Source organism: Eucyclogobius newberryi, unplaced genomic scaffold (genome assembly GCF_026437365.1).
Source record: "Eucyclogobius newberryi isolate DKJ021-1_F unplaced genomic scaffold, fEucNew1.0.hap1 SCAF_6, whole genome shotgun sequence".
Taxonomy (NCBI): Eukaryota; Metazoa; Chordata; class Actinopteri; order Gobiiformes; family Gobiidae; genus Eucyclogobius; species Eucyclogobius newberryi.
The window spans coordinates 12,172,641-12,200,591 of record NW_027316278.1 but is presented as its reverse complement, the minus strand read 5'-3'; the positions used below and the strand labels follow the sequence as shown (position 1 = coordinate 12,200,591).

The following is a 27,951-nucleotide window of genomic DNA, read 5'->3' as shown; positions in this document are numbered from 1 at the left end:
CTTGTTTGTTCAGTGGCAGGTGGCAGATGGCAGGAGGATTGTGGTCTCGGGGGGAAGTGCCCATCTCTTCTGATCACTTTATCCAAGAGGCAGAACAAAGAGAGCAGGAGAGGCCTGGGTGTGACACTGAGAGAGGGGCACCCAGGCTGGAGTAACACCCGTCAGATCAAAGAACCTCAGGCAAAAGAGGAGAGGAGAGGAGCAGCTTGTACGACACACACGAGGGAATGCATGAGTGATGGCATGAGGATGTGCAAAGACAACACTAGACACACTCAAGACAAAATGAAAAAAAAAGAACTCTTCAGGCATTACGCACTCAAGCAAGAGACCTGTAAAATATAAGCTCCTTCTCTGGTTGCAGATGCTCGGGGCTGACAAGTTTGACACCCAAGCCAAAACCATTGAACCACAGCCGTCTCCAACAGTGATGTCTGTAACCAAGTGCATGAGGCAGAGAATACATATCCACTCTGTGTCAAATCCAGTGTAGTGTTGTGGTTAATCAAATCATTTGCACTTTCATGAGAACTGAACTTCTGATGTGACGAAATATCAGCGGCGAGTAGTATTCAGTTACATTTACTTGAGTAACTTAATTTAAAAAAAGTACTTCCTGGAGTAACATTTAGGAGTAACACTGTACTTTCACTCCTACTAGAGTAATATTTTTTTGTCATTTCAGTTCCTCTTCACACTATGAGTAAATCTACAAGAGATGAAAGCTTTAAGTTGAGAACATGAAATGATTTGTAGATTTGAATTTCTTGCTCCTCCTTCAGACATGATTTACTTTAGCTCAGGAAAATTCCAGATTTTGTGCAGTATTTCATATTTTGTTCTTCAAATGTTACATCCAGACAGTTACTCTTCCTTGAGTACATGTTTTGGCTGCTCGACCTCTGACATGATCCGTTCCTGCTCCAACAGCAGTGGTGTGAGAGCAGGTCTGTAGAGGACATCGTGTCTAAGAGCGGACAATGAAAACATGATAGTGGTTGAGTTTCTTCTTTACATACATTACATATTAATAACGTTTGATAAAGCAATTGTCAAATGCTGGCCTACGTCCTTCAGGACTCCAGGTTTCTCCAGAGCATGAGCCTAGTTGAAGTTCAAGGGGACAGATCAGAGCACATGTCCCTACACTGTGCACCTTAACCCTGATGTTATTCTTCCTGTTAAAATGTTGATGGACAAGATGGCTGCCCTGATCAACCTGTTACACAGAAAGAGTCTTGGATCTTTCATGTCGGCACGCCCTTCCCCCTTCAGCTCCAGAGGATGCTTTCAAGACACCCAACCCCCTTTGCTGGTGCCTCTGTGTGCTGGTTATGGAGCTGAAGTCAGATGGCCATTTGATCGTATAAAACCAGGATTAGTCTGTAAAATACTGGCCAGGACTCATCCCCCGCTGAGGCTTTCCTTTATTTGATGTGTAGAAAGCAGCTATTACTATCTCTCCCTGCGCTGCATTATCAAATATAGCTCTTTTGTGTTAGACCAGTGGGCTGAAATTCCAGCTTAGAACCATCATTTGTCCTTAGCAAATGTAATTATAATGCAAACACAAATGACACAGGCGGCTGGTAAACAAGGGTTTCAAATGTTTATTTCTGTAATGTGACTGGCAAGTATATAAAATGCATTCTTTCTTGCATTCAACAATTTGTTTCCAATGTGTTTTAGTTCAACCCATGACATTTTTAGTTTAATCCGTTCTTAAAAAATAAGTGCTTAAAACGTCCACCTTTGAGTTATTATTGTTCAACAATAACATACAGACATTTGGATCATTGTGGTGCGTCTATGACGGTATTAGTGGTATGAAGCTGTGTAATGCACCACGCCTGAGACAAGATGAAAGCCATGTTCATACAAGCTCGATTTAAAAATAAATAAAGTTTAGACAATGTGTCCGATGTAAATAAACATTAGAAACTAACAGTAACATAGAAGTATATTTGATTTCCAAGAACAATAACGTTACATCAAATGTCGCAATATAAACTAAACTAATACTTTTATCGCCACATTATTGTTTTGTATCACGAATACATTTCTTTTCAATAATTCAATTCCAATGCCAGAAATGCTCATATTGTTCTGATAATGGGTAAATAAGAGTTTTTGACAAACATAAGCACAATTCAAACTTGTGTTCATAGGTTTTAAATTGGCTTAAGGCATTATAAACAGCCACTTTGTGTTATTACGGTATGCTACGCAAATAAAGAAAAGCTTTAAAAACACAAGATGCCCTGATGCTTAAGAAGTGCGTCTGTAAGTGCCTGTGTCTTAAGCTTGTTCGTTGTTAGAAGTTTCCACAAAGGGGCAGATGTTGACAGCTCGTCTGTGCAGTGGGGGCTAAACCCGGAGCAAAGTGGTACAGTTTGTAAGTCGGATTTGTTTTCCGTGCCTTTCCCACGGCTGAGAATATGAACTGCTGGTGAAACGCAGAACAAAACTAAAATAGGACATGGTTAATATGGCATTATTGGTTGATATTGTAGTGTTCAAATCCACCCAGAGGCCTGTTCGGAGTCTCTGTGACGTCAAGTGCTCCACGACGCTAAACTGTACCAGGTTGCTTGGCGAGAACCGGTCTTTTTTTAATTCTTATTTTTTTTCTAACGTCCCTATTTTGTGCCTGCGCTTTCGTAGCTCAGGCGGCACGAGTGGGAGGAACGACCACGCACACACGCTCAACACTTTCATTCACGCGGGCGGAAGACGAGACTGCAGATGGACAAACCGAAACCCCACGCACAGTGCTTTATACATGACGCAATAAGCTTTATACGTTTTTTTTTTGCATTTTCAAACCAAAAAAAAAAATCATAATATATTCTTGTTTAAATTTTTACCCTACCCTTTATTTTTCCACATTTTTCTCTTTTTTTTCCCACCCCTGAACGTATCTCTCTGAGGACAGTGACGAAACAGGCAAGAAATGTGATCTCTTTGAAGACACCTGCCCACTCGCATCAATACAGTTTCGCCTCTAGTGTTAGGCTACACACTTTAACAACAAAAAAGCAGCAAATTCACCCTAAACTAAACAATCCTATTTATATAGATTCTGATATAATAAATATTTTGTCTTTTTTTTTTTTGGCGTATCATCTTCATGCGCTTACAAAGACCGGCTAACGTTGGACATTTGAGGTCGACGTTGGAAGTCTACCTCCGACACAATCATAATATTTGAAGCACCTTCTCCGTCTGCGTCACCAGCTCGTCTCCTTCTCTTTTGTATTTTTTAAACTCACATTTTACAGCTTTTTTTTGTGTCTTGTTTTGTTTTTTGCCCCACTCGATTAGAGACAGGAGACGTTTCGAAAAAGAAAACCAATCAACCACAAAGAAAACAATATATTTCTTCTGTAAATAGGAGCACCATGTTGAATCGTGAACATATAGCAAAGCCAGGAGGCACAATTGTAGACTAAATAATCCACTTGGCTGTGCAAACATACAAAGAACATTTAGAAAAACCTCTCAACAACCACACAAGAACATAAGTTATAAGACTAATTAAATAGATATCTTCTATATATTTAGTGTTGCTAATAAATACATTTGTTGATAGACATAGAGATCTCTCTTTCTTCCAACTATTTACATTAAAAGTTTCTCTTTTGCTAAAACAATAAATAGCTATCATGAAGGCAAGTCATGGATGGATAGAATATGACATCCGCGGAGGCTTATTTTTTGTTGAAAAACGCAAAACGGATTATTTCACGGCGTCGTTTGCGCGTTCGCTCCGTAAAGCCCGGTTATTTGTCTGTCCCGCCGCTCGCCGACTCGCTTCAGGCAGAAAGTACATCCAACATGAGCGATAATGCACCTGCCTTCTACTATGAAACAAGCCAAAAGATTTGACAAGCGCTATGAGACGGCGCACTAGCATGGCATGGTTTAGTTTGTGTACGAGACGAGCGCAAAGTAAAGAGGACGCGATAAGACTTTTAGCATTCTCCCTCGCTTTTGTCTCATCCACATTAATTCGCGTTTTCCTTCGCCCATTGAAAGCGTCGATATCACCGCAGCCCGATGGCAGACAAACCCGTTGGCTTTCTGAATCGAGTCGTGCGTTGAATCGTACGCGACCGTTGGCGTCGGTTGCGTTCCACAAATCGCAGCTCGAGCGAGGGGGAAAACGATGCCACGCTAAACTGCGTCGCACTTGCGCTCTGAACCCCGGCTTTAGTGGAATGTTTCTCTTGACGTTTGTCGTACGCGCCGTCACCGCTAGAGGCCGAGAGGCGAGCGAGGACGTACGGTACACTCGGGGTTATCGGATGAGCGCCACAGTCTTCAGAGAGAGGAGAATACAATAAAATCTACCCCGAAAACCCAAGCCCCTTCACAATCTCATGCTGCACAACTATTTTTAAAACTTTTTCGTGGTTTTTTCGTAGTTTTTTTTTTTTTGCTTTTGAATAGCTGGTGTGGACATTTACAAGGAGGGTCAGGAGACACTTTGGGCGCCCGAGTTGCCGGGCTTTTGTACCCGGGGCGTATTGCTGTCAACAGTCTAGCTTATTGTCAACACGAGACTCACACAACGATGACGCCTGCGAATGCCGACAACATTTTGGGGCAGTAAAAGATGACGTTTTACAAAAGCTGAAGTGCAAAAGTCCCGCGCGGAGATGTTGTCTGCGAGTTAACTTTGGGAAAGCTGTCTCGGGGATCTGATCTCAATCAGCGTGTGTGTGTGTGTGTGTGTGTGTGCGCGTTTACGCTCCGGGGTGAATCTCATAAGTGCTTCCCACGGACGGCTCTTGAGGCGTAGAAAAAGAGGCAGTGGGACATTGTGTGGTAACATTCTCTGGCTGGAAAGTTGTGTTTTCGGACAAATAGACGGTTGGACGGACGCGGGGAGAGCGAGGGCGGGAGATGTGACCGACGTCTTTGAGCGAGCGGGCGACACCGTGCGAAACTTAACGTGGCAGGCGTTTCGAAAGTATGGATGGAAGTCTGTGTGCGGACTTGAGGGGTCGAGGGGCACACGTGGTCGGCCCTGGAGGGAGGCAGGGTACGAGACGAGGGCGAAAGAGCGGGACGTTGTTGTTGTTGGCTTTTTTTTGTCGTTTTATTTGTGGGAGGGGGGAGGAGCTCGGTTTGGGGGATTAGGAGGCGAGCAGGATCGGCTTGAGCCTCTCCTGAGCGTTCTGCAGGTGGGGCAGGCTGGCGCTGGAGTAGCCCTCGTCACTGCAGCTGCTCCGGAGGCTGCCCCGCTCGTCCCCTGAGTCACTCACGCTCGAGGTGCTCCACTCCAGGTCACCCAGCAGGAAGTCCGTGCCCTCCACGTCCACATCCAGGTCCTCTGCGCGGGGGGAGAACACACCGGGGTTAGAATCAGGGTCGTTTAATACATAGACCTGTCACTGTAATTACTGTATCGACTTATCGTACAATATATCAAATATTTATCGTTGGCAATGTTTTTTTGCACTTAAAAAAAAATAAACATTTGAGCTGTGGAGAGTAAAATAAGTAACTTCAATTATGGACAACTTATTATTGACTACCGTATTTTCCGGACTATAAATTGCACCCTTTTTCATAGTTTCGCCGGGGTGCGACTTATACTTATATTTATACTTATATATTTATACTTACACTCCGGAGCGACTTATATGTGATATTATTTGTTATTTTCACACTTGCAAACGCATGTTATACTCCAGTGTAACATGCGTTGTTTTTTTTCTTCTCTATTATGCATTTTTTGGTTAGTGCAACTTATAGTCCGGAAAATACGGTAACCACTTGTGGGTTTTATTGTGCTATTCACTCATTGCATGTTTTCATTACGATATGGTTCTTACTGTAATAATAGTGTGTCACTGGTATAAAGTAGTTTCAATATAATCGTTTATGGAGATATTTTCTGTAGCAATATATCGTGCTTCAAAATGTGTTCAATATCCTGATACTAATGGACTAAATTGGACAAAACTGGTCATGAAGTGTTATAGAATCATCTTGGCCAAGTATAGACCCCAATAGCTGTCATCAGAACGGTCGAAACACTCATCAAATCTAAATGTTAATGACTATGGGTTGGTGCTTACTAAAAAGTAAGCACCAATTTAGATTTTTCCAGGGTTGAAATGTCTGGTAAAAACAAGTAAATGTCGCTACCGGGCCAAACCTTTACTAGAATAGAGACTTGTGGTGACAGATAGTATATTTAATGAGCCGAAATGATGTGCTGAGATCAAGAATGAGCAAAAACCCACATGTAAATTGACTTTGACTCATGAATATCCCACAATGAGAGTACCAGCTCCACCCTTTCAACGCCTACGAGCTAAAAGAGGAACTGTGTGGGAGGAACCAGTGCCAGTGCATCTGTTTCAATGTTTAGATAACACAGAATGCCTGAGAATGCCTCGCCTCGTCTTGTCTTGAAATGTTTGGGTAACTGTGGTTAATGAAAAAGTCTTTTGTTTCCATAGTGACAGTTATGTAAAGTGACAGCTTCATTAAAGGACAAAAGGCTGTTTTTGAGCAACACTTTCTCCATCACTCTGGACCCCAAGGTGTTTCCATGGGAACCAAAGGTCTAAGTGTGAACAATTTGGGCTTTTCTTGTCTTAAAGTTACTCTTCAGTCTTTTAAAACCTGCCTTGGTTTGACCCTAAATACAATAAAGTCTAAATCCTTGAGTTTTTCCACCAGAACCTGTAAAATAGTTTATATAATAGTTAGTTCTTATTTATTTATCTAAACAAACTATACTCTTTTGAATAATATTTTAGAATTTCTGAAATGCCATATGGTTAAGCCTGAATCAGTTTCACCCTAGTAACTGGACTGTAGTCAATAGATTTGGTCAAGGGGGATAAAGATGTGACTGAGAAGGATTAACAGGTGGAATGTGTTAAAAGCAGAAACAAAAGCAAAGAGTCTGAAATCTAAAGTATTGTGACTGTAAAACGGAGCCATGAAACCTGTAAACTCCAGGATTAGCTGAGCGAGTTTAGAAACCTCCTTACTGGGGAATAACATGTTCTTCAGCCTCTTTCCCTCCCTCCCTGTGTGTGTGTGTACGCATGTGTGTGTGCGTGTGTGTGTGTACGCATGTGTGTGTGCGTGTGTAAGGGATTATTCCTCACATTGTGGAGACTAAAATCTGTGTACAAATTCAATTCATGGGAACCTTTTGCACATCTCGCTCCCATTAGGTAAATCCTTCATTATTAGATCAATAACTTGGTTTAAAGTTAAGAGAAATTAAAGTTTATGCTGGGGTTACGCATTATCATAGAAAATGATTCAAAGGTAGTCAGTGCTTTAAAATTCAAGATGTTTCGATTTCCATCCAAAAGGTTTAGGGTTCAAAGGCAGGTTAGTTTAAGGTGAGCCTCCTCCCTGAGGGCAGGGCTTTATCAGAGCAGCATAAAGTGCAGTTTCTTAGATCAGATTTGGAGATTGAATTGAAATGGAAGTCGAAACCTCTCAATGAGGATTTCTTCACAAACTGCCACTTGAGCGATGTAAAACTATGATATACATTTACCACAGAACTATCCCACCCAACGAATGAATAAATAGAAAAAACACGAGAACCCTGTCCTCTGCACTTAAGGTCAGTGTGTCTCACCCTGGTCGGAGTCGGACTTTTCGGAGGCCGGGGTGGAGCCGGTGCTGTCCATGCGTGTCCGCTCCACCCCCAGCTGCTCCAGGCGTCTCCTCAGGTGTCGCTGCTCTCGCTGGAGCTGCTCTAAAGTGTGCTGTGCTCGCCGATCGCTCTCCTCCAACCTCTGCACACACAGTTCAAACAGGATATTTACACTCAAGTCAAACCTAAAGCTTCATATGAAAAGAGTCATGTTTTGCTTTTTCAGGTCCTCAACATAAATAGCTCATCATTTTATATTTTGTTCATTGTAAACTGCAACATTGATGTAAAACGACAAGTAATGGAAACCGGTTCATTGACTTCCTGTTCAAAACGGCAGAATCTTCATAGTGATGAGCCCCGCCTTTTCATCGTAGCATTTCACTCTAACAAGCAGCAGATCTTCATTTACATGTTTTTATTTTTGAAAAGTGGCAGGATTATTTTCAGTACAGGGATGTAGGCGGGGACAGGAATACAGGAGTACTCAAACATTCAGGAATCAAAATTAAACGTAAAACATACGATGAAGAAACACCGTTGTAACATGATCAAAAGCTCATTAAAGTCAATTTAGCATTATATGTCCCCTTTAAAGCTGTTTTTAAAACTATTCCACTGCAATTACCATGAAAGGCACAGGCCACATGAAGTCACTGGCACATGAGGTAATTCCATCTCTCCCGTGACTGTAGGAATGGCACAGAAAACTGCAGCACAAATATGTAAAATGGGGAAAACTGAGTTTGTTTGCTTTGCTGTATAGACCCTGCAAAGGAACAGCCTGTGCGGTTCACACACCATGTCACGAAGCATGCCAAGCAAAGCAAGAGATTCTGATAAAGGATTGTGCTGTAGAAACTCCAATCAAGTGCTTAACCTTCCCTGTGAACTTTATGTATTTTTGATTGATTAAAGCTGGAGCTTGAACTCAAAACCTTTAGAATGAGTCAAAAATAACTTCTAAAACCATATGAAAAGTACTTTCTACTTTTCAGTCCAGTACAACAATATAGTGGAGTAGAAAGTACAGATACTTCCTGTCAAATGTCGTGAAGTAAAAGTGAAAAGTATCTCCTGTAAATTCTACTTAAGTAAATTACTTTTACGTTGTACTTTGTTACTTTCCATGTTATCGGAGAAAGTACATGGCAATTGTTCATAGTTTCTTCCTCCTTACAAACAAACAAATGTCCGATAAAGAACGCTCCGTGTCCAGATGCTTAACAGCTCTGACCACGTTCCAGACAGACTGATGACACTCATCACTCACACTTCCCACGCTCGGCCTGATATGGACGTGCCGTGGCGTGTCCAAGTGCGCTCCTCACCTTGATGTGGTCTTTGGCCTTCATGAGCAGGCTCAGCGTGGTGTGCCGGCTCGCGTCTGGTCCCAACGGAACGAGAGATTTCAATCTCTCTAAACACAGCCGTAGTTGTGCTCGTCTGTGGTGGGAATGAAAAGAGAGAGAGAATCAAAGCGTGAATTTAGGAGGCAATTTTGTGCTCGTCATTCACAATTGTCTCATAATATATTAATTTTCTTCTACTGCGTGTCCTGCTTCAGCATCTCTTCCATCTCCTCCCACAGTCCAAAGTCTAGTCTAAAGTCTGAATTTATTTTAGTTGTAACATTATTAAACAATTAAATGTCTTTTAATTGGTGTGGTGGTGAAAATGATGGAGATCGAATGTTTTCCCTCTTAATATGATTCATTATTATCAATGTTATTCTTATTTTATATATTTCTCCACACACATTGCACATACTCAACCACAAATCTCTACCCATTATGTTTTTTGTCTGATTGTGTTAAGTATTATTCACAATTATTGTTGCATGACACGGTTGTCTCGGTTTGTTTTGTACGGCATTGTTTAATTTTTAATAAAATAAATATACATATGAATTTACAGTATCAAGTTTTCAGCTGATATATTTTTATGTACTAATATAATAAAATAACTATTGAATAGGTAATAAATGGACTTTGCTTTGATAAACTGGCTCTGCTCTGCTCTGCACCTCAGCCTCAGCTGACCTTTGTTATCTTATTCAAATAAAGATCATTTGAATTTAAATAAACTGGAAGATACACACATGACATGGGAACTATCTGTGCTGACTTTCCAGATTTTTTCCAAACAACATTATTGAATCAGAGTTAGAACATTTCAATGTTGCCACACAACAATAAACTTTAAAGAGCAGGGACTTAGATACGGGCAAGAAACAGGTCCTAAACGTTTGTGAATATGGTATTATTAAGTGTGTACCGACAGAAATGAATATCTTGATATGTTTTTTGAGTATCTCAATAACAATAGTCAGATGATATTAAGTCAAACCAAGAGACATTTGTTAAAATTTGTCTTTAAACTTATTAATTGAGGTTTAATCATCAGAAGTAAATCACAGAAGTGCAGAAATATCACCTACACTGCTATATGAAAGTTTACAACATAACTTTTGTCAGCTCTTTTTGTAGCATTTCTAATATAAATACTCAATATTTAAAGTTGCAGATCTTCAAAACAACACAATATTATCTACATTTTCTCCCCCTCCAGTATTATCTAAAACAAAGCAAACATTAATAACAACTCATATGTTTTCTGTTAGCAGTCATCACGTCACAACCCTGAAGTGTTTAGTTCAATATTTAACGGGCCAGAGTTCTCTTCTCCTCTGGCCGTCCTCGTGCTGCAGGTTTATGGTAGCTTTGGCAGCTGTTTGGATTCGAGGTGGGCGTCTGTGAGCACTTGACCTGCTGTTACACAACACCCTCCTGGGCGGCTCGGTGCGTACGTGTCTGAGCCCGGGGAGGGTGGGCGTGTGCTTTCACTGGTTTTGGGGCCGGCAGCAGCAGCTTCAGCGTATTCTGTTCTGGTGCGGAAGTGATGCATTCAAATGTGTGGAGAGATTCATTTGACTGCGCTCATCCCTTTAGACGCGGCCAAAAGTTTTCAACAAGGCCAAAATCAGGACTTCATATTAACAGAATCAATAGGGATGTCACGATATAAAGTGTAGTGTAATCTTCGAAGCAAAGGTATGTTATTTAATTCAGGTTTTATGTCACTTGGATCTCGATAATGATGTTTACAGAAACGTTTAAACATATTTCAGATGGATTGTCAATATAAATATTATCAGAAAATTGTAAATCAGGGCACAATAAAAAAAAAAAAAAAACTGTTCCCAACCATCAGGACTAGGTCAAATCTAGGCCAAAAACTGAACTAACCTTTAACTAAACCAGGACTTCATCAACCCAGAGTATAGTGTAATACGTTGAACAAACATGCATCAATTATAACGATAATAACAAGGGCAAATGCAGGACTTAAAGTATATTTTGGCAAGATATTGTGTTTCCCTGATACAAATATCCTCTTCCAATTTGTATGTTTGAAGATCCCGCGATGCACGCACATATTCAAAGCAGTAACACGGCGCTCTAGCTCAGACAGTCCAAAGGGCATGCAGATTGTCATTACATAACATGGAAATGCCCAGGTCTGTTCTGGCATAATGAGGATCATTGGGGAGAGACGTTGTTTGTTAAACACTGAGGATGAACAAAGCAGGTCACATGAGGTTTGACCGATAAAACAGAAGCAAAGCAATCTAACGCTCCAGGTCAGACGTTGTATGTTTGTTCCTTGAGCGCGCTACAAGAGCCGCAGCACACGTCTTACAGTGTAACCCAGTTCACGTCTCCTGAGGAGACATAAGGCAGCCGCCCTGCTCCGCCCATTCCCCCCCGTTTCTACGCTGTCACTCAGCAGCTCGGGCATTCAAACTGAAAAAACATTTATTATTATGAAGCAAGTTTACTTCTGATTCTTGCTTTTTGTGCAGAGTAAGAGCATAAGGTGGAATGAGATAATTGTCTTTCTTTAAATTCTCTATAGGCCTAACATTAAATTAAATTAAATCAAATTCTAAATACATTTAATAGAAGGCAAAGAAAATGCATAAGCCTAAAATAAACCAATTGACAATAAACCCCAGTCAAACTAGGCTTTATAAATAGTAGGCATATACATTATGAGCTTCCACCAAAGCAGCACCTACTGCAGAATGTCATTAAAATCTACAAACTAAATTATAATATCATGCTGGTAGTTTAGGAGAGATGCAAAATAAGAATATTGAGAATACAGTCTCCCAAACAAGGGTAAAAAGTGACATTTCTGCCCTGTTAAACCTGCTCTTTAAAGACATTTAGAACCACATTTGGCACATTCCTGATACATCGTTACAATATCATCTGAATATTGTTCTGCATCAAGAACAATCGCAAACACCTCTGTAACAGGTTACTCAGGTCCAAGATCAGGTCAGTGCAGTGTCAACAGGGGCGTGTACTATCGCTTCAGCCTGTAAAACAACTGGGCCACATTTCACAGATTCTACATTTGTGTCAGCAGAAATGTCAAAAAAACACTCGTGACTCGTGTGTAACCTCCAGCGGCTCCTCTCTAGCCTCTCACCTACTAAAACATCCAAGGTCAGCAGACTAAGGGAGCAGCAGGCGGCCTCCTGCGTACCTCGGGACATGACCTTTGAACCCTGAGAGTAACAGTGTACAGCCAAAGCTAGCAGAAACACGGCAAAGGTGGGGCTCATTAGACAGACATGCACACGTACAAAGTAGTGATAAGGCGAGCTAAAAGTAGAACATTATTTAACTTGATGTGTATGTTTATTTTTTTTTAAACTTTAATATGTTCCTAGGGCGCCTTTTTACATCTGGCACGGCGACTACTGATGAAAATAAGCCCAAATCGGCAAACTCTGGCACATTTGCATTGATTGTGATGTTGATTGATTTGCACTGTCCTTTTTTAAATAAACAAATATATGCAAATACAGTATCACTGCACTGAAGAACACAGCAGAAATGTGACTATTTGACATTACTGAATAAGAGAGCAATGTAGAGAAATTCAGTTGTGCGTTTACAGCTGAATGGACGACATTTGGGGGGAACAAAACCTTACACTGAGCTTCTGCGACGTCATTCACTTTCAACAGTTTGTGGAGCTCAACGGCCATTTCAAAGTTTAGTTTAGTTTTTGCCATAGGCTTTCAGAAAAATGCATATATTAAAGGCGTGGCAGAGGCTGACTGGCTATGGTGACTAACACGGTTGTTTTTAGTCATAAAAAACACATGTAAAACTTGATAAACCGCTAAGTTATTAAAATATTTAGCAGAATTTTAAGTTTCTGAAACAGATTTTAAATAGTTTATAGCAGGGTATTCTCTTTGTTACCACATTTCTGGAAAGTGTAAGGGAAACATTTATTTAATTTACTTTTCATCGAGCGGTGGGCCGTCACAATTGAGCTCCAGTCCTTTCCAGCTTTGTTGTCAACAAATAACAACAACTAAGAGCTTTGGCGGTGCACAAACTGGACAATAGCCTAATGCTGACTAGAATTCTGGAGATACTTGTGAATATTTTCAAACGAACAAACACTAATCGCCTGTTCCAAATGTTTGAATTTGCCTTTGATCGCTGCTATTTTGCATTTTTTTGCATTTAGAGGGAACGGCTTCATAGCTTCAAGAAGAAAAATGGGTTATTCTAGACTTCAAAGCGAATAATTCATGCAGTATTAGTGAATGTATTTTATTTGAGATATATTGAAGAGTCCTTTGTGTAAATGCGATCGCTCTGAGGGCCGGAGTTTTCACAAATCTGCAATGTTTAATATTGGATTGGCGTCTTTATTACACAGCGACAAGCTACGTTTTCATTGAATATGGGAAATGGAGTTTCTTTGGGGACAGGAGGCTGTAAAATATGTATAATTACATACATTTACTTTAGTGTTTGACAGAGATGTCCCAGAAAAGCACTAAAAGTCATCTTCAAAGTTGTAAACAGGAAGTTGGATTTCTTCTGCTGTGTAGTGCAGTGCATCTTTAGAGAACACCACCATTATTATTATTATTTGGCTGTGGCTGATAAATAATTTGTTGCACGATTGCCTAAACCTACAGATATATATTTTTAGCCTAGTTGTTTAAAGTTGTTGAAAAAGACAAGTCTGGTGAGGACAAACATGCAAATGGGCACACAGAGACTGGACACACACAAAAAAAAACGTCTGTCATCCTAAAATCGTCCGGTATTTGCCCCTTACCAACACTATATATCGCAACATGCCCAAGTGTGTCCTGCCGCTTTTCACAGCTACGATGGTTTCACCTGATCATGTTACGTCCAAACGCAGATCAAATTTAGCGTGAATGCAACGTTTTCCTGACCAGTGTTGCTGTGTAAACAGAGTCCAACGCTGCTTTTTCTTGTGTTAAGTCGAGCAGAAGCGGGACGAGGGGGAGGGGTGGTTGCTGTTGGCTTTGCTGTGAATACTTTGGGTCTCCTCTGAGTCATTTACTACTACGCCATCGGACTTGGTGGTGGGAGAGAAACTGGCAGGAAAAGCGGGCGATGCGTCTGGAGTTGTGGCACGGCAGGTTCTGGACCAGAGTCGAGCTCTGAGGCTTTGTAAAGAAGTGTGATGCGCGCGGAGCTGGATCCCCCGGTGCCATGTATTATTCAAACAGGGCTAGTTTGGATCAGCTAGCACGGGGTGGTGGCTTCGAGCGGCAGGGAACAAAGACGAGAACGAATTTGACTTGTGGCACTTGAACCAGAGACTTATTAGAGACTGAAACATGTACAAGTCCAAGTAGAGGTGAGCAGAGGCCGGGAATCACCTTACGGCATCAAGATTTTGCTGTACGTGCGATAAACGATATATTGCACGTGATATTCTGTGATATGTCACTATTTTTTAAGATCCAAATGCATTTTACAAACAGTATTTCTTTTTAACAACAGTATTTATTTTTTAAATGACTACCTGCACAAACCTAATATGAAATACGCCCATTTAAATCATCAAAATCATCAATATGTCTAATATTTTGCATGAACACTTTTCCTTTCTGTAAAGATTCGACCAAATTGTAGTGCTGTCACAAAATAATGTAGTAAAATACACAACAACAAATAAAATACTCATGGCGATATATTGAAATAGCAGCAGATTATATCAATACTGTATCACAGAATTAAGTCTCACAATATAGCAATATTTTGATATTTTAGCAAAGGCCTAGTGGGCAATATTTCAAGATTTGGATAATCTTGTAAATGTTGTTTTGAAGCATATGGTTTATGGTAAAAATGCCACAAAAAGAGCTGACTGGGAAAAAAATGCTTTGTTATAAACGTTCACAGGAGTAAAAGGTGATATTTCTGCACTTTTGTGATTCATTTAAGAGACATTGCATTTGTCTGATACTTTCATCTCAACAAATACGTTCAAAGACATTTCTGTTGATCATCAATCATATTGTCTGAAACTCGTTATTGGGAGAACTATATCATCATTCATTTTTGTTTTATACGCCCATCCCCAGGTCCAAACTATTAACTGTAGCTGCCATGTTTATATGAAGTTTATATGTATCAGAACAAATGTAGTGAAGGTGTATGACTAGGGTCGGGCGATATTGACAAAAAACAATAACAATGCATGAGGGATGTGCCAAACTGTACTTGTCTTGGTAGAGGATCAAATATCGCACAAAACGTGAATCAACCATAACATGAAAAAAATTGCAGAAATATTACTTTAAATGTTCTTGATTTGAAGATTACACTAGACATTTTTGTTTTCTTTCTAATCAGCTCTACTTCCTGTGAATTTAACCATTTAAATCCTAGACGATACACTCAATGTTTGAATTTTGCAGAATAATTTTCATATTTTTTACACATCTAGGGCTGACAAAGCTGTGGCAGGTCAGTGTTTTAAGCTGTGCAGAGGGAGAAGGACTAAATATAAGAGGTCTTCAACAAAAACATGATTAAAATGAAGGTCAGAAATCCCATAAAGAGTCATTTAATCTCGGATTGGTGCTACAAAGTTCAACAGGGCACTTTTATATATCTGGATTAGCTCTCCATAGCAACCACTAAACTGTTGTTCTGATTGTTTTGGTGCGTTTCTTGACTTCTTCCTGGTAATTACTTCTTCCCCCTGAATTGTTTGAACGATGTGACGGTAGGAGCATTAAGTTTGACGCGTTACAGATTGCGCTCGCGTGTTTACACTTAGGACAACTCTATCAATCGTATTATTCACAGTGAAATGCCTGCACTGGTGTTTTGAAGCCGTTTTTGGCACAGATTACTTTTCCCGTGCCAAGTCGGATTTATCCCGTCAGATAATTCTGGTCCCTTCGACTCAAATTACAGCGAGTGGATTGACGTTGGTCTCGGTTATGTAATTATAATATCAGTGACACGAGCAGCTTGTAATCACTTGTCATTACTTCCTTACAGTAAAGCGTTTTTAAATTATTGTATAGATGGTTATGAACAGTGCACGTCATCTCCGCCCAGGCCTCCGGCGCTTTCTCTGTCCTTTTCCATCAACGTGTTACATTATCAATTTGTTAACTTTAGATTTCAAAGCAAGTTTTAATGTTGAACTGTGGAAAATAATGAAATAATTCCCCAAAGCTGACATTTATATTTTTTTCAAGTTTTAAGTTTCAAGTCATATTTTTTTTTACACAAGAGGAGGAACTGGACCTCCTCTGGACTTTGGATCTGGATTATACTTGGTCTTAACTTGGTTTGGACTTGGTCTGGACTGAACTTGATGAAAAGAAATAAAAATACGAAGGACTTAAAACTTTTCTCATTTTTTTGTGGTCATTTTTCAAAGATTATGGACCTTTTTGGCTACATACATTACATAAACTCAACAAAATAGTCTCTCTACAATGAGTATGGGCTTTGATCCACCATTGTTGTCATGCTTTCTTATAAAATGATGTATTATTTTCCCCAATAGAGATACTCATGTCACTACATACCTGTTTTTTTCCATTTCATTGTGCGAAGACCTGTGGAGACAAGCGAAAAACACATGTTAAGTTTAAAGGGCAAATAACATTTAATGATAGAGCACTGTACAAGGCATTAACAATGACAGGTCCCCAATGCCGCAGTCCAAGGCTCGACTGCAGGGGAAAAAACAGCGTGGGAGTGAGTGAACAGAAGGCCTGACCAAATGAAAATACACATTTTTACAAATATCATCGAAGCGAGAAGCAGCAATAGTCGAGCAGGAGGTGTGGGCTTTTTAAGAGCAGGAGGATCGTATGAGGCTTGTGCTCCAAGGGTAAACATAGTAACAGTAACTAGAAACAGCACAGGCGCCTCAAGTCCAGTCATTATCCACTGGACTTTATTCACATGTTCTTTCGTTCCAGTGCTTAGTGTCTTGGATTGACCCATAATGTCCAAATACAAGACATTCAGAACAAACTATGTAAAGGAAATGTCATCTGAAATGTAGACATTTAGTGTGTCTGTTTGAAGAATATAATACCATATAATGCCGTCAGTGACATAACACAGGCCTGAAGTGAAAAACTGGGTCAAGTGCAGTTTTTGGACGTTGGTTGTGTGTGAATCGGGGCAGGTGGGCTGTGGCCGGGGCAAAACCCAGAAAAGAGGATCCCCTCTCCTTCACCTCACTGTGACCGCCTCTAATCTTAGCTCCTGTCCGGATGGCTGTGCTCGGTCACCGTCTCGGCAGGACACGCCCCCTTTTCTGGACCACGACCCAAGCTCTTGTGCCATAACGTTATACGGTTATCAATACTAATTCTCTAGTCTAGACTAGAGATGTTCTGAATTATTTTTAAAACTTTAAAATCCAGCACAACAGACTTGCATGAAATTAGAACAGACTGATTCATTGATTGATTATTTGTTTCAAGCTAATTAACAAAATATATATTTTTTACAATAGCAAATTATTAGTTTTTACATTGTCAAATATGTATTAACCTTTATTTAAACTGAAAAAAATCCATTGAGATTAAAACCTTTTTCGAGAGTGCCCTGGAGGACAGTGGTAAAGGTTTCAAAGGGAGTGATCTTAACTCGGTTTAAAAAATGAAGATGTTCGACCTTGATCCAAAAGTCATTTTCAATCTGATGGAGTTGGTTTGAGCAGCAGCATTTATATCATACTCTCCGGAGCTCAGATTGGTCCTGCCCAAAGGGAGGAGTTATAACTGAACCCTGCCCTAAAATTAGGCATGGAAACTTTGGGACGGAAGTCGAAACGTCTTGATTTCTAAAACAGAGATGGCCATCTTTGGATCCTTTTCTACAGTGAACATGAGGGATTACTTTGACTTTGCATTGACAAATTACCAAATATTTTTGAATGAGTCATTTCTAATTCAGAAAACTCTCAGCACGTGCATTGAAGAATCCATATTACGTTCTGAATATTGTCTTCACTGGTGACAAATTTTGATTTAAGAAGTCACAAGTTAGTATAGAGTATTTGTGGTGGTCTCAAACCTGGACAAACTCAGACTTTAGGCTCCAGAAGAGCATTAGGCAGAGAGCAATTACTAGACAAGAGTCAGAGGCTTTAGTGTCCTGACCCCAAAGGGGAAAAGCCAAAAGTACAGAAGATTATCCTGGCAGATGTTCTTTGAAAGCTATGGTAAAGCTTCTGGCAAACTATTTTTGGAACTGAGCAGCCATTTGACAACCAAACTTTCCAGACACATTTTTGAAGCACTACTGCTAAAGAAGAACATTTATATTCCAACCTTTTTCAACATTATGGGAAGAACAGCAACCAGGAAATAAGAGAAGATTTTGACAAGATTTTCATTCTCAATAGTCCATAGAATAAATGTTGTAAATAGATTCTATGCAGATGTTGTTGTGTGTCTTGGGACGACCTGTTATTTTAGCCGTCTCTTGGAGGGCTCTGGAGCTGGGCACATTGAGCCCGGGTGCATTCCTGTTTGGGTCAGACACTGGTGACATAACAGAGCAGTGACATGATCCACTGGCCTGACTAAACCTCAGCCTGTGGTGCCAGAGTATGACTGATATGGTTAATGATAGGGAGGGTCTAATATGTTTACATTAAGCACAGATAATACATTTACTGTGAGATTAAGTATTCACACAAAAGCAAAGCACAATGTAGTAGTGCTTTGCTTTTGTGGAAAGGCCAAGTTGCAGAAAATAGGCTTTTAGGATGGACAGATTATAAACTAAAACTACTAAATGGAAAAATAATTTAAAAAAAACAACTCTTACTAATCATTTCTAACGTTACTGCATTTCACAAAAAACATAGTCATAATTTAGAGCTGGAGCTTATTTTCCTCAAACAAACATATTACAAACTATTGACATCTGTCCAGACGCTGTGGTCAAACAAACAGTTGCATGGAAACAGCAGAGGTCACCTGCTGCACTATTGTTTGACCATCTATTTAAGGAGATCTTTCTTCTGATTAAATCCAGTGAGTTACTTGGAAAAGGCTGTTGGTTGTAAAAGAGAGAGAACAACCATGTTATTAACTCTACCAGTGATGTAAACGCCTCTAAGTGCTTTAAGCCAATGAGTCTTTGATTAAACAGGAGGGTTGAGTCCTAATTGTGAGGGGCGGGAGCATTTTAACCTTGAATTAATTAAATGAATTAATTGAAATAATTGAATTTAATTGGTTGTTCTCCGTTTTTGTAGTTGCCGCTGTAAATTAACTAAGAATAATAGGAAGTTTGATGAATAATGAATAATAATAATAATGACCAACTAAGATAAACCTGGGTGCAATGGAGTCACGCAATATTGAAATTGAACAAAAGTAGATTTTAAACTATAAACGACACGGAGCTCAGCAATTATTCTAGAGGTACATTTCTTGTTAATTTAGGCCATAGAGATTTGGAACAATTCAAATATTAAGAGTGAAAAGGCACGGCGGAGCCCAGGACGCTCTGTGCTAACAAATGTCTATGACGTTGTTGTTTTCAGTCCAAAAAACACATATAAAGTTTTGCAAACAAATTTCAAACCAAATTACAGGTCTTACGGGTGTTTTTTCTAAATCTCAAGGAGAAAAAATAATGGAAAATTTACTTCCAGAAGCAAGATGTTAAGTCCTGCAAAGTAGATATTATTGTAATGTTTAAATATGCTTTTTGACAACATAATTTCAGCTTTATCGCACCAAAAATACAGCAATCCTGTCTCATAAATATTAGTCAAGTCAAAAATAAATTAAAGTAGGATAAACCAAGACAAAATCAATGCTAATTTAGTATGAATAAGGAAAATCATGAATACAATTAGCCTGTTTATTTGATTTTGTTCAGCAGCCAATGGCCTCTGAGAGCTGCAGGGGGCGCGTGGTGCAAAAGTGAACAAAACTGAGGCAAGAAGTCATTTTAGAATTATAATGAAAGTTTACCAGGGTGTCTGGGTGATACTAACCTTCATATCAATTTAATTTATTTCTCTCATTCAATCAGAGATGAAACCTTGATATTATTGAGTTGGGATGCAACCTATTTCCAACAGGTCACACTAACGGTTCACCTTGAAACAGACTTAATAAAAAATGCCTCATGGGAAATATAATTGAGCGGTTTTGTATGTGGTTTTACCAATTATATTAAAATTAACTTGAATCGACCAGGTAATTCCAGATGAGGAAGGTAGTGCAATTATGAAACTGTAGCCTGTTTATGATAGCCTCAGTAAAAGGCACAAGGCAGCCGCCTGGGGTTTGCAAAAAGGCACCTGAAGGACTCTATAGACCCAGAGAAACCCACAACTCTGTTCTGATGTAACAAAGATTGATCTCTTTGGCTTGAACAGCAAGCGTCATGACTGGAGGAAACCAGGCCCCGCTTATCACCTGACCAGCACCAACCTTACAGTGAAGCATGATGATGGTGGAGGCAGCATCATGTGTGGAGATGTTCTACAGCACCGGGAACTGGAAGACTAGTCAGGATCCGATAACAAATGAGTAGCTACAGAACAACTCTGTGAATGTCCTTGAGTGGCCCAGCCAGAGCCCAGACTTGAACCCAATTTTAACATCTCTGAAGAGATCAGAAAATGGCTGTGAACCAATGCTCATCATCCAACTTGAACGAGCTTGAGATGTTCAGCAAAGAAGAATGAGAGAAACTGCCCTTAAATAGGTGTGCCAAGCTTGTAGTGTCATACTCAAAAAGACTTGAGGCTGTGATTAGTGCCAAAGAAGCTTCAACAAAGTATTGAGCAAAGGCTGTGAATACTTATGTGCAAGTGCTTTGATCTTTTTATTCTAACTTTTAAAATAACTTAGCAAATAATTCAAACAGCCTTCTTTCACGTTGACAAAATGGGAAAAAAGTGAGTATACTTTCCGGAACAACAGAGCAGGTGTGGCGTGCGGCAGGTGAGCTACACTACACATATGGCTTTGTCACGGGGCCAGGACTGCACGATTCCTTATACATTTCATTACCGCTTTTGTTATCAGCTAAATCCATGAGTAAACACTGACAATACGACAACGTCCCAAGCCTGCTTCTTTGCCATTTGTCTGCCGCTTTGATGCATTGAAGTAAACAATGCAGTGAAGGCCTCCATTTTCCCTGCTCTACACATATGACAGGATGTGATTTCTGTGGAGCGCTGCCAGTACGAGCACGCACACGCATGCAGGAGCGAGTGGGGGAGGTCCCTTCATCTGTGTAATGGAGGAGCTGCTGGTTCTTCTCTCCAAACCATTGCCAAGAGCAGGAAGGGGGTGGAGGAGGGGGAAAAGAGCGAGGCGAGTAACACGGGGGAGGGGAGCGTCACTATAGCTCCACTGATGGCGTCGGTGCTGGCATCACGACGACTCAACCCGCCCCAAGAGCATCGCACGCTATTAGGGAAACACAGACCTCACACTTCATACTAGGAGACACACCACTGCCCCACATTTGAGGTTTACAGCTAAAGGAACAAGGGTCTGCAGCAAGTAATCGACTAATCTGGACTGATAGAAAATAAGAATCGTTATCTTATCCATATTTAAACCTCTTTTTGTGTCAGTGTACGATAGAAATAATTGTTTGACAAGTCGACCAATCGCAAAAAGAATCACTAAGTCTGTCACTAAAGATTATTTTAGTAGTCGACTAGTCAGTTATTCTTTTTAAATTAATGGTCGACTAGTCAATCGATCATTTCTCATTTCTGAGACTTTGTATTACTGCATTATCAACCAAATGAAGGTTGAAACATGAACTACTTTCGACTGCAGGTTAGATCTGATATTTCTTTCTTTTTTTTGCCCAATTGTGACCTGGATCTGATCTTTTTTAAGGGACAGTGTGAACAGCCCAGGCCACTTCCATAATGTGGTACCAAATCTGATTCCAATCTGATCTGTAGTACTGTGACTAAGTGACTGCAGTCTGAACGCAGGTCGCATAAATCTGACTTCTACTGCGCTGAAATGAAACAAGAGACACCCTTTTTTTCAATTAGAAAAGACGGGAATTAAACTTATTAAAATTTCTTTTCTTTTTTTTCTTTTTTTTTAAAGAGTATTCATGGCTTCATGGATTTCAGCTACATTTTGAGGACTTCTCACCATTCAGAAGATATTATATTTTCATTCAAATTGTTTATTTCTAAAGGCAACGGTCCTAATTTCTCATCATTCTTAAACTCATGGACAGAAGCGTTTGACTAGTTCTAAAATGTGTGCATGCATTTTGATTCATTTAAACACATTTGCGATTGGAAAAAAAAAAAAACATTTCCCCTTGATCTCGTGTTGGATCACAAAAGCTGAAAATGTGTCGATAAAATGCGGTCGCTGCATTTTTCACGAAGCGAGCAACATTGCAGAAGCACAAGCAGCACTAACCTTACGCTACTGTGGACATAACGGCTTACTATGAGGAAGTGTGGCTGCTGTCCGTGAATAGTAATGAGGAGGAAAGTGCGAGCGCGGCGTGAACGGCGGTGGAGTGGTCATTCAGTCAAACGGTGCATCAAACAAGGTCAATCTCACTGCGGTACGGTATTGGACAGTTTGCACGCACAGATCGGACCGCGCAGGTATAAACGCAGGTCGAAAACACAACACTGACTGAGCGTAAACATATATAACTTTAAGAGACGAACTGAGTGTAAGTGTGCGCGCTTACGGCAAGAAAGAAAATAGGTGAAGAATAAACATGGCGGCACTTCAAAGGCATTCAAAATTGTTCTATATATTTACACGGTTTAGACAATATGGTGAATGTTGTGTGCAAAATTTGAATGTCGAGTTTATCGCTTATAGGGAAAAAAGGCACAAAAAGAGCCAAAAATAAATGAAAACGCTATGTTGTAAACTTTCAGTAAAAGATGATATTTTACAGACATTTCACCTTTGTCTCATCACTAAACCTCTACCTAAAGCGGTTTAAAGTTGAATTGACATTGCTATTTACCTACCTGCGTTGCATAGATTAAATTTCCCCATGTGGGACAATAAAGGAATATCTTATCTTATCTATTATAATCGGGATACTAAAAAAAGTTACATTTAGGGTTAAATATATCAAATCGTGTTGTTATTGTCCTAGTTCAAACCCAATGCAATTTTAAATAGAGATTGGCCAAATGATCTGGGGTTGTATTTTGTGATGTTTATTTATTTTTATTTTTTTTCCCGGTCGTACGTAAAGATATTAAGGACATTTTAGCAATTTGCAAGATTTATCACTTGATTTTTGGACAGTGGATCTGTTTAATTTTTGATTTAATGTTTTTTTTTTTTATAGTGGCCAAATGTAGATAAGCCTTACATGAGATACAATTTTAGATGTATAGATATATTTGGTGTATAAGGGTGTGGTGAGTGGTGGCATTGGGAATACAAATTTAAAAAAACAGAATAGTAGAAAAAGGGTTCATGGGAAGGAAAGTCCAGTGGCTGGTTCGCTCTCCTTGACTTCACTTCCGTGTCCTTTACTCGACTGAGGTTTCCACGGGAATAAAGAACGTCACCCCCATCTCTTTGTATGATCTATTGTTTAGGCACATTTACATTGCATAATAACAAACGTGGGCGAGATCGACATCCTGACCAACCTGCTGGATGTGGCAGAGTGAACGATACTCGTGGAGCCGGCTTTATTAAAACAAATGAATGTCTCTGTGCCCGTGCCTTAACCACAAAGTCGCTCATATTTTCTGGCGGCACCACTCACTCACCCACGTAACGGCAAAAAACGGTTTTATTTCATTACCAATTGTGGAATTACGAATTTTAGCTGAAAAAACTGTTTGCTTTTGCTACTGAAAGCTGAAAAAGACGTTTTCGCCATCAATTCAACAGTAAATGGGAACGTCTCTTACTACAATCAGTAATAAGGATGGTAATACCTCATTATTGATATTATTTATGCAATATTCAAATGTATTGTTCATTATAGGCGTACTATGCAAGTTTTCGAATGATGGGTTAGGTATAAACTTATTTATTTATCTTGTATTTATTCAATTCAAGATTTTATGGTCAAAAATATACTTGATTTGATTGTTCCACCTGCTCTTCTCCTGGAAAATTGCTCAGTTTTATGAACTTCTGTTGACATTCCAGGCAAAACTATAAGGACTCCATGGAGAATAGACAGTTTCAGACCCTCAAACTAAAATCATGTAGAAGTCTGTATCAAAGCAGCGTTTTCAACCTTTTTTGAAGTCAAGGCCCATTATTTTGGTTGAAAATATATCATGACAAGCCACCACTAATACATTACCAAACCAGACCAAAAGAAACGTGCTATATAACGCAGCAAATACTGTCGTTGCCACTGTCTGGTTCTATAAATTCGACAATTGTGCGTTCTTATTTGGTACAAAAGTTTGCGCCGGGCACTCCAAAACGTCAAATTATTCAATAACTCCATGTGTGCATCCGTTAGTTCAAATTGGACACCATCTCAAGGCACGCTTTTTGAAAATCAGGTGTCGACAGGTAAAACTTGTGCATAATACATGTTAAGTATGTTCTGGTACAACATGCAGACGACGTCCTTGAGTGTCTATATTTACGTATGGGGCATATGTGAACATTGGGTGCTGCACACGGGGTAAGTCGAGGTAACCGACCTATATATAAAGCTATTTTAGGCAGGTTCACCTTAACTGCAAAATACATCCTGACTGACTAATCTCCAGAGCAGGCACGACCAGTCTAACAAACACCAACGTCTACTGGAGTGGTGGACTGTAGTGAATGATAGTTTAAGTGACACAAACTGGTTTGGATTATACGATAAAAGATAATTAGTGTTCTAGTTAAGTTCTATAGTCATCTGGTACATTTCCCCGCCCATGAATGAACAGGATATTTTTTTATCATCAATGACATTTTTATGACCTCCAATAATCCACCGCATACGATCATTAGTGATGCTAATCTTGACCCAGGGCACCAGCAACATGTGATTGTGGTTGTAGTTTTGGTTTCCTTTTTGGCCTTTATGATTCTTATGGAAATTGTCTTGATAGGGAGGGGGGTCGGGTTTGGCTGTGTGATAAATGAATTGTCACTCTAAAAGAACTTACTTATATTGTAATATGTATCTTTGTATTGATAATATGCTCTTGTTGTACAGTCCAGTCTTGCTAGAGGATGTATGCACTCGATACGCTGACGGAGTCTTGATGCAAAAATGCTCCAACCTGATGCTTATTTGCTGCACAAAACATAAAAGGTATCTCCAAACACACAAAGAATGTTTCAAAGTAAAAAAAAAGGAAAATGCATTAAAGAAATGTACCTGCTACTTGTGTTTTTCTTGCTTTTGCTTTTCCTTTTCAAGCTGTCCCTCTCTTGACTGCTGCTGAAGGGTGGGATTGAGGCATAGCCATGTTCCGCTGCAGACAGATAAACAACACACACAGCGGTCACATGTTGGCATGTTTAAATGTAAACCATGGGGAAAAAGGTGGTGACAGTGATCTTATGGAGTACGGTTATGCTCCGATCTAAGCGGGGCAGCGTCTGAACCGGTCTCTATACATTTATGCTGTAGTTCTCCCCTCTGCCTGGACAATGATGTCATCTTGAACTGAAATAAACCCGCTACGGAACCACAACAGAGGGGAAAGGAGGGGCTCCCATAAAACAATGTCTCCTGCAGCTAAAACATATGTGCATTATCGTTTTGTTTGAGGAAAACCTTCATAATTAGTTTGCATACGTGCAGTTATATGAGTTTTTTGCACATTTGGAAAGGGAAGTGCATTGTGCAGCACTATTGTGAAACCCCTTTAGTGCTATTTTTAATGCAAACCACACCAAATGAACAGAACAATCGTGCCAAATGTAGCCTTTGAACTGGAGGTGTCATGACACAGTAAGGAAGACTGTGCTGCAATTACAACACATCAATATTAATAGAGATGGGGTAAAGACTTAATTGAAGAGATGGGCAACCACAATGTAGTGTTCTATTCATCTCAAATCAAATTAAATGCTTTGAAATACAAAAGCAAAGGGCAAGATGCATTTTAGAAGGACCACAAACACTGGTGGACACGTTAAGAAAGTCTAGAAAATCCCCCATGGAGGAGAAAATGACAATATTGTAATAACCAAAGCAAAAACTAGTTATTAAACCTAGAATTGCACGGAAACGGTCAGGTATTCGGTGTGGTCTGCAGGCTTCCTACACACAAATGTCTGCCATATGTGCAGAAACTCACCTCTTTCCCTGCGGTCAAGGTATTCAGCTGCTTCAATCAACATCTGCAGCATTTCGACCGCCGCCATTTTCAACAATAACACTGATTATAATGAAACAATCCGAGGTGGAGGGGATCCCGTGGTGCGGACACAAGCTGCTCCGGCACTGGCTTCCCTCTGGCTTCCTCGACTCAGGTGGCTTGCTTTTTCTCGGCGTTTGCAGAGTCGAGGATGAGCACACAAAAAAACCGGGCTAGTATTTAAAAGTTCAATGCCTCCACAGACACAAGTGGTCTTCAAAAGCTCTCCTTCGAAAACAGACGCTTCGTGTGGGGCAGTCGCAAAATCCCAATTAGCACGGTTTGTTTTGACCCTTGACGACCAAAAAACAATATGAATCGTTTAGTGGCAGTGCGAGTTAGAGCTTGTCATGAAATAAAAATAGTTGTCAAAAAAGTAAGGATAGGCAAGGTTGAATTGGATGAACACAGTGGCGAGATTAACAGGAAAATTGTCACTGAGTCGGTTGTTTGTCAATAAAGCAGGCTTGCAAAGTAGTCAGGCTGTCTTTTTTCCGTTGACAAAGACTTGCCTTTAGTGAAACTGGTGGGTTAAAAAATGGCGAGAAATGAGGAACAGCGAGTGTTTATCAAACTGCTTCCAAATAGTGGCTTGTTGATCTGGACGATAGCAGCTAACTACTGTACCACAAAGCTCCTGGTAAGAGGGTTCCGATTGGATACTGGACATAACTACTCGAGCGCTCATTGGCTGGCCGTCGTGTCAATCACAAGCGGGGGGCTGAGTGTTGCTGCAACTGAAGTCCGCGGTCCACCATTTGGGATCCAGAAAAGTCGCGTTAAAATACACAATTCACGTCAAAACTTACAGAAATCGCGGGATGCGTGGGAATAGGCGATTGCACGTGACATGGTAACAATTCTAGAGACGTGTGTAAACGTTAGGTTTCAAGACTGCGCGTGCGGATTAAGAGTTTAGGGCTGGTTAGTAACATAATTAGGCAAAAGATGCAAACGGAGGCAGTAAAATAATAAAGACATTCGTTGCTTCTTGATTAATAAACCAGCCGTGTGTGTAAACGTGCGTAGTATACACATTTCAGCGTCGCGCCATTCAATCAAAGCGTTTTAATAATAACACAGTACACATTTATTGCAGTATAAGAAAATACTCGGTGCTGCGCGGACCCAAAATGGAGTCCCTTTTCTCTGCCACACGGTCGCACGCGCTGATTGGTTGCTTGCTCGTGACTTCCACAGCCATTGGTCACCAGTTCCACGAGCTTATGTGACAACGCCCGCTCGTGACAGCTGACACGCCCTCCTGGCCATGCTGCTTCGCGGTGTATGAGGGCGATTGGCTGCTGGGCTGTTGTTTGTCTGTTGTTTGCGCAGCGATTGGCCAAATTCACATGCTCGCTTCTCATTGGACGGTGGCTCACCCAATCATGCACATAACCCCGAAAACGCATGCGTCCCAAGCAAAGAGCCATGGGAAACGTGATACTTCTCCAGGTTTAGAAGTATTTTATGAAGACTATTTGAATATTGATGCAGATATGTGTTGTGGATTTATTTAAGTAGGTCTACAACTACTGAACTTGCTATAGTAGTTACAAGTTATGATTTGTTTAAATGTTAGGCTGCAGGAAGTGTATTATATTTGGGCCATTTGTCAGGCA

General features: G+C 40.2%; 1 protein-coding gene across 1 annotated transcript; it reads right to left on the bottom strand.

The window, feature by feature from the left end:
* Nucleotides 1-1,584: 1,584 nt before the first annotated feature.
* On the bottom strand, nt 1,585-26,656 carry mxd1 (MAX dimerization protein 1). The gene is made up of 6 exons (XM_072432805.1): nt 26,270-26,656; nt 25,342-25,438; nt 16,557-16,586; nt 8,974-9,088; nt 7,625-7,784; nt 1,585-5,338 (listed from the first exon to the last, which is right to left on the bottom strand). Exons 1-6 carry the CDS (start codon nt 26,334-26,336, stop codon nt 5,142-5,144), a joined length of 666 nt encoding a protein of 221 aa, XP_072288906.1. The 5' UTR covers nt 26,337-26,656; the 3' UTR covers nt 1,585-5,141.
* Between the last annotated feature and the right edge of the window lie 1,295 nt (nt 26,657-27,951).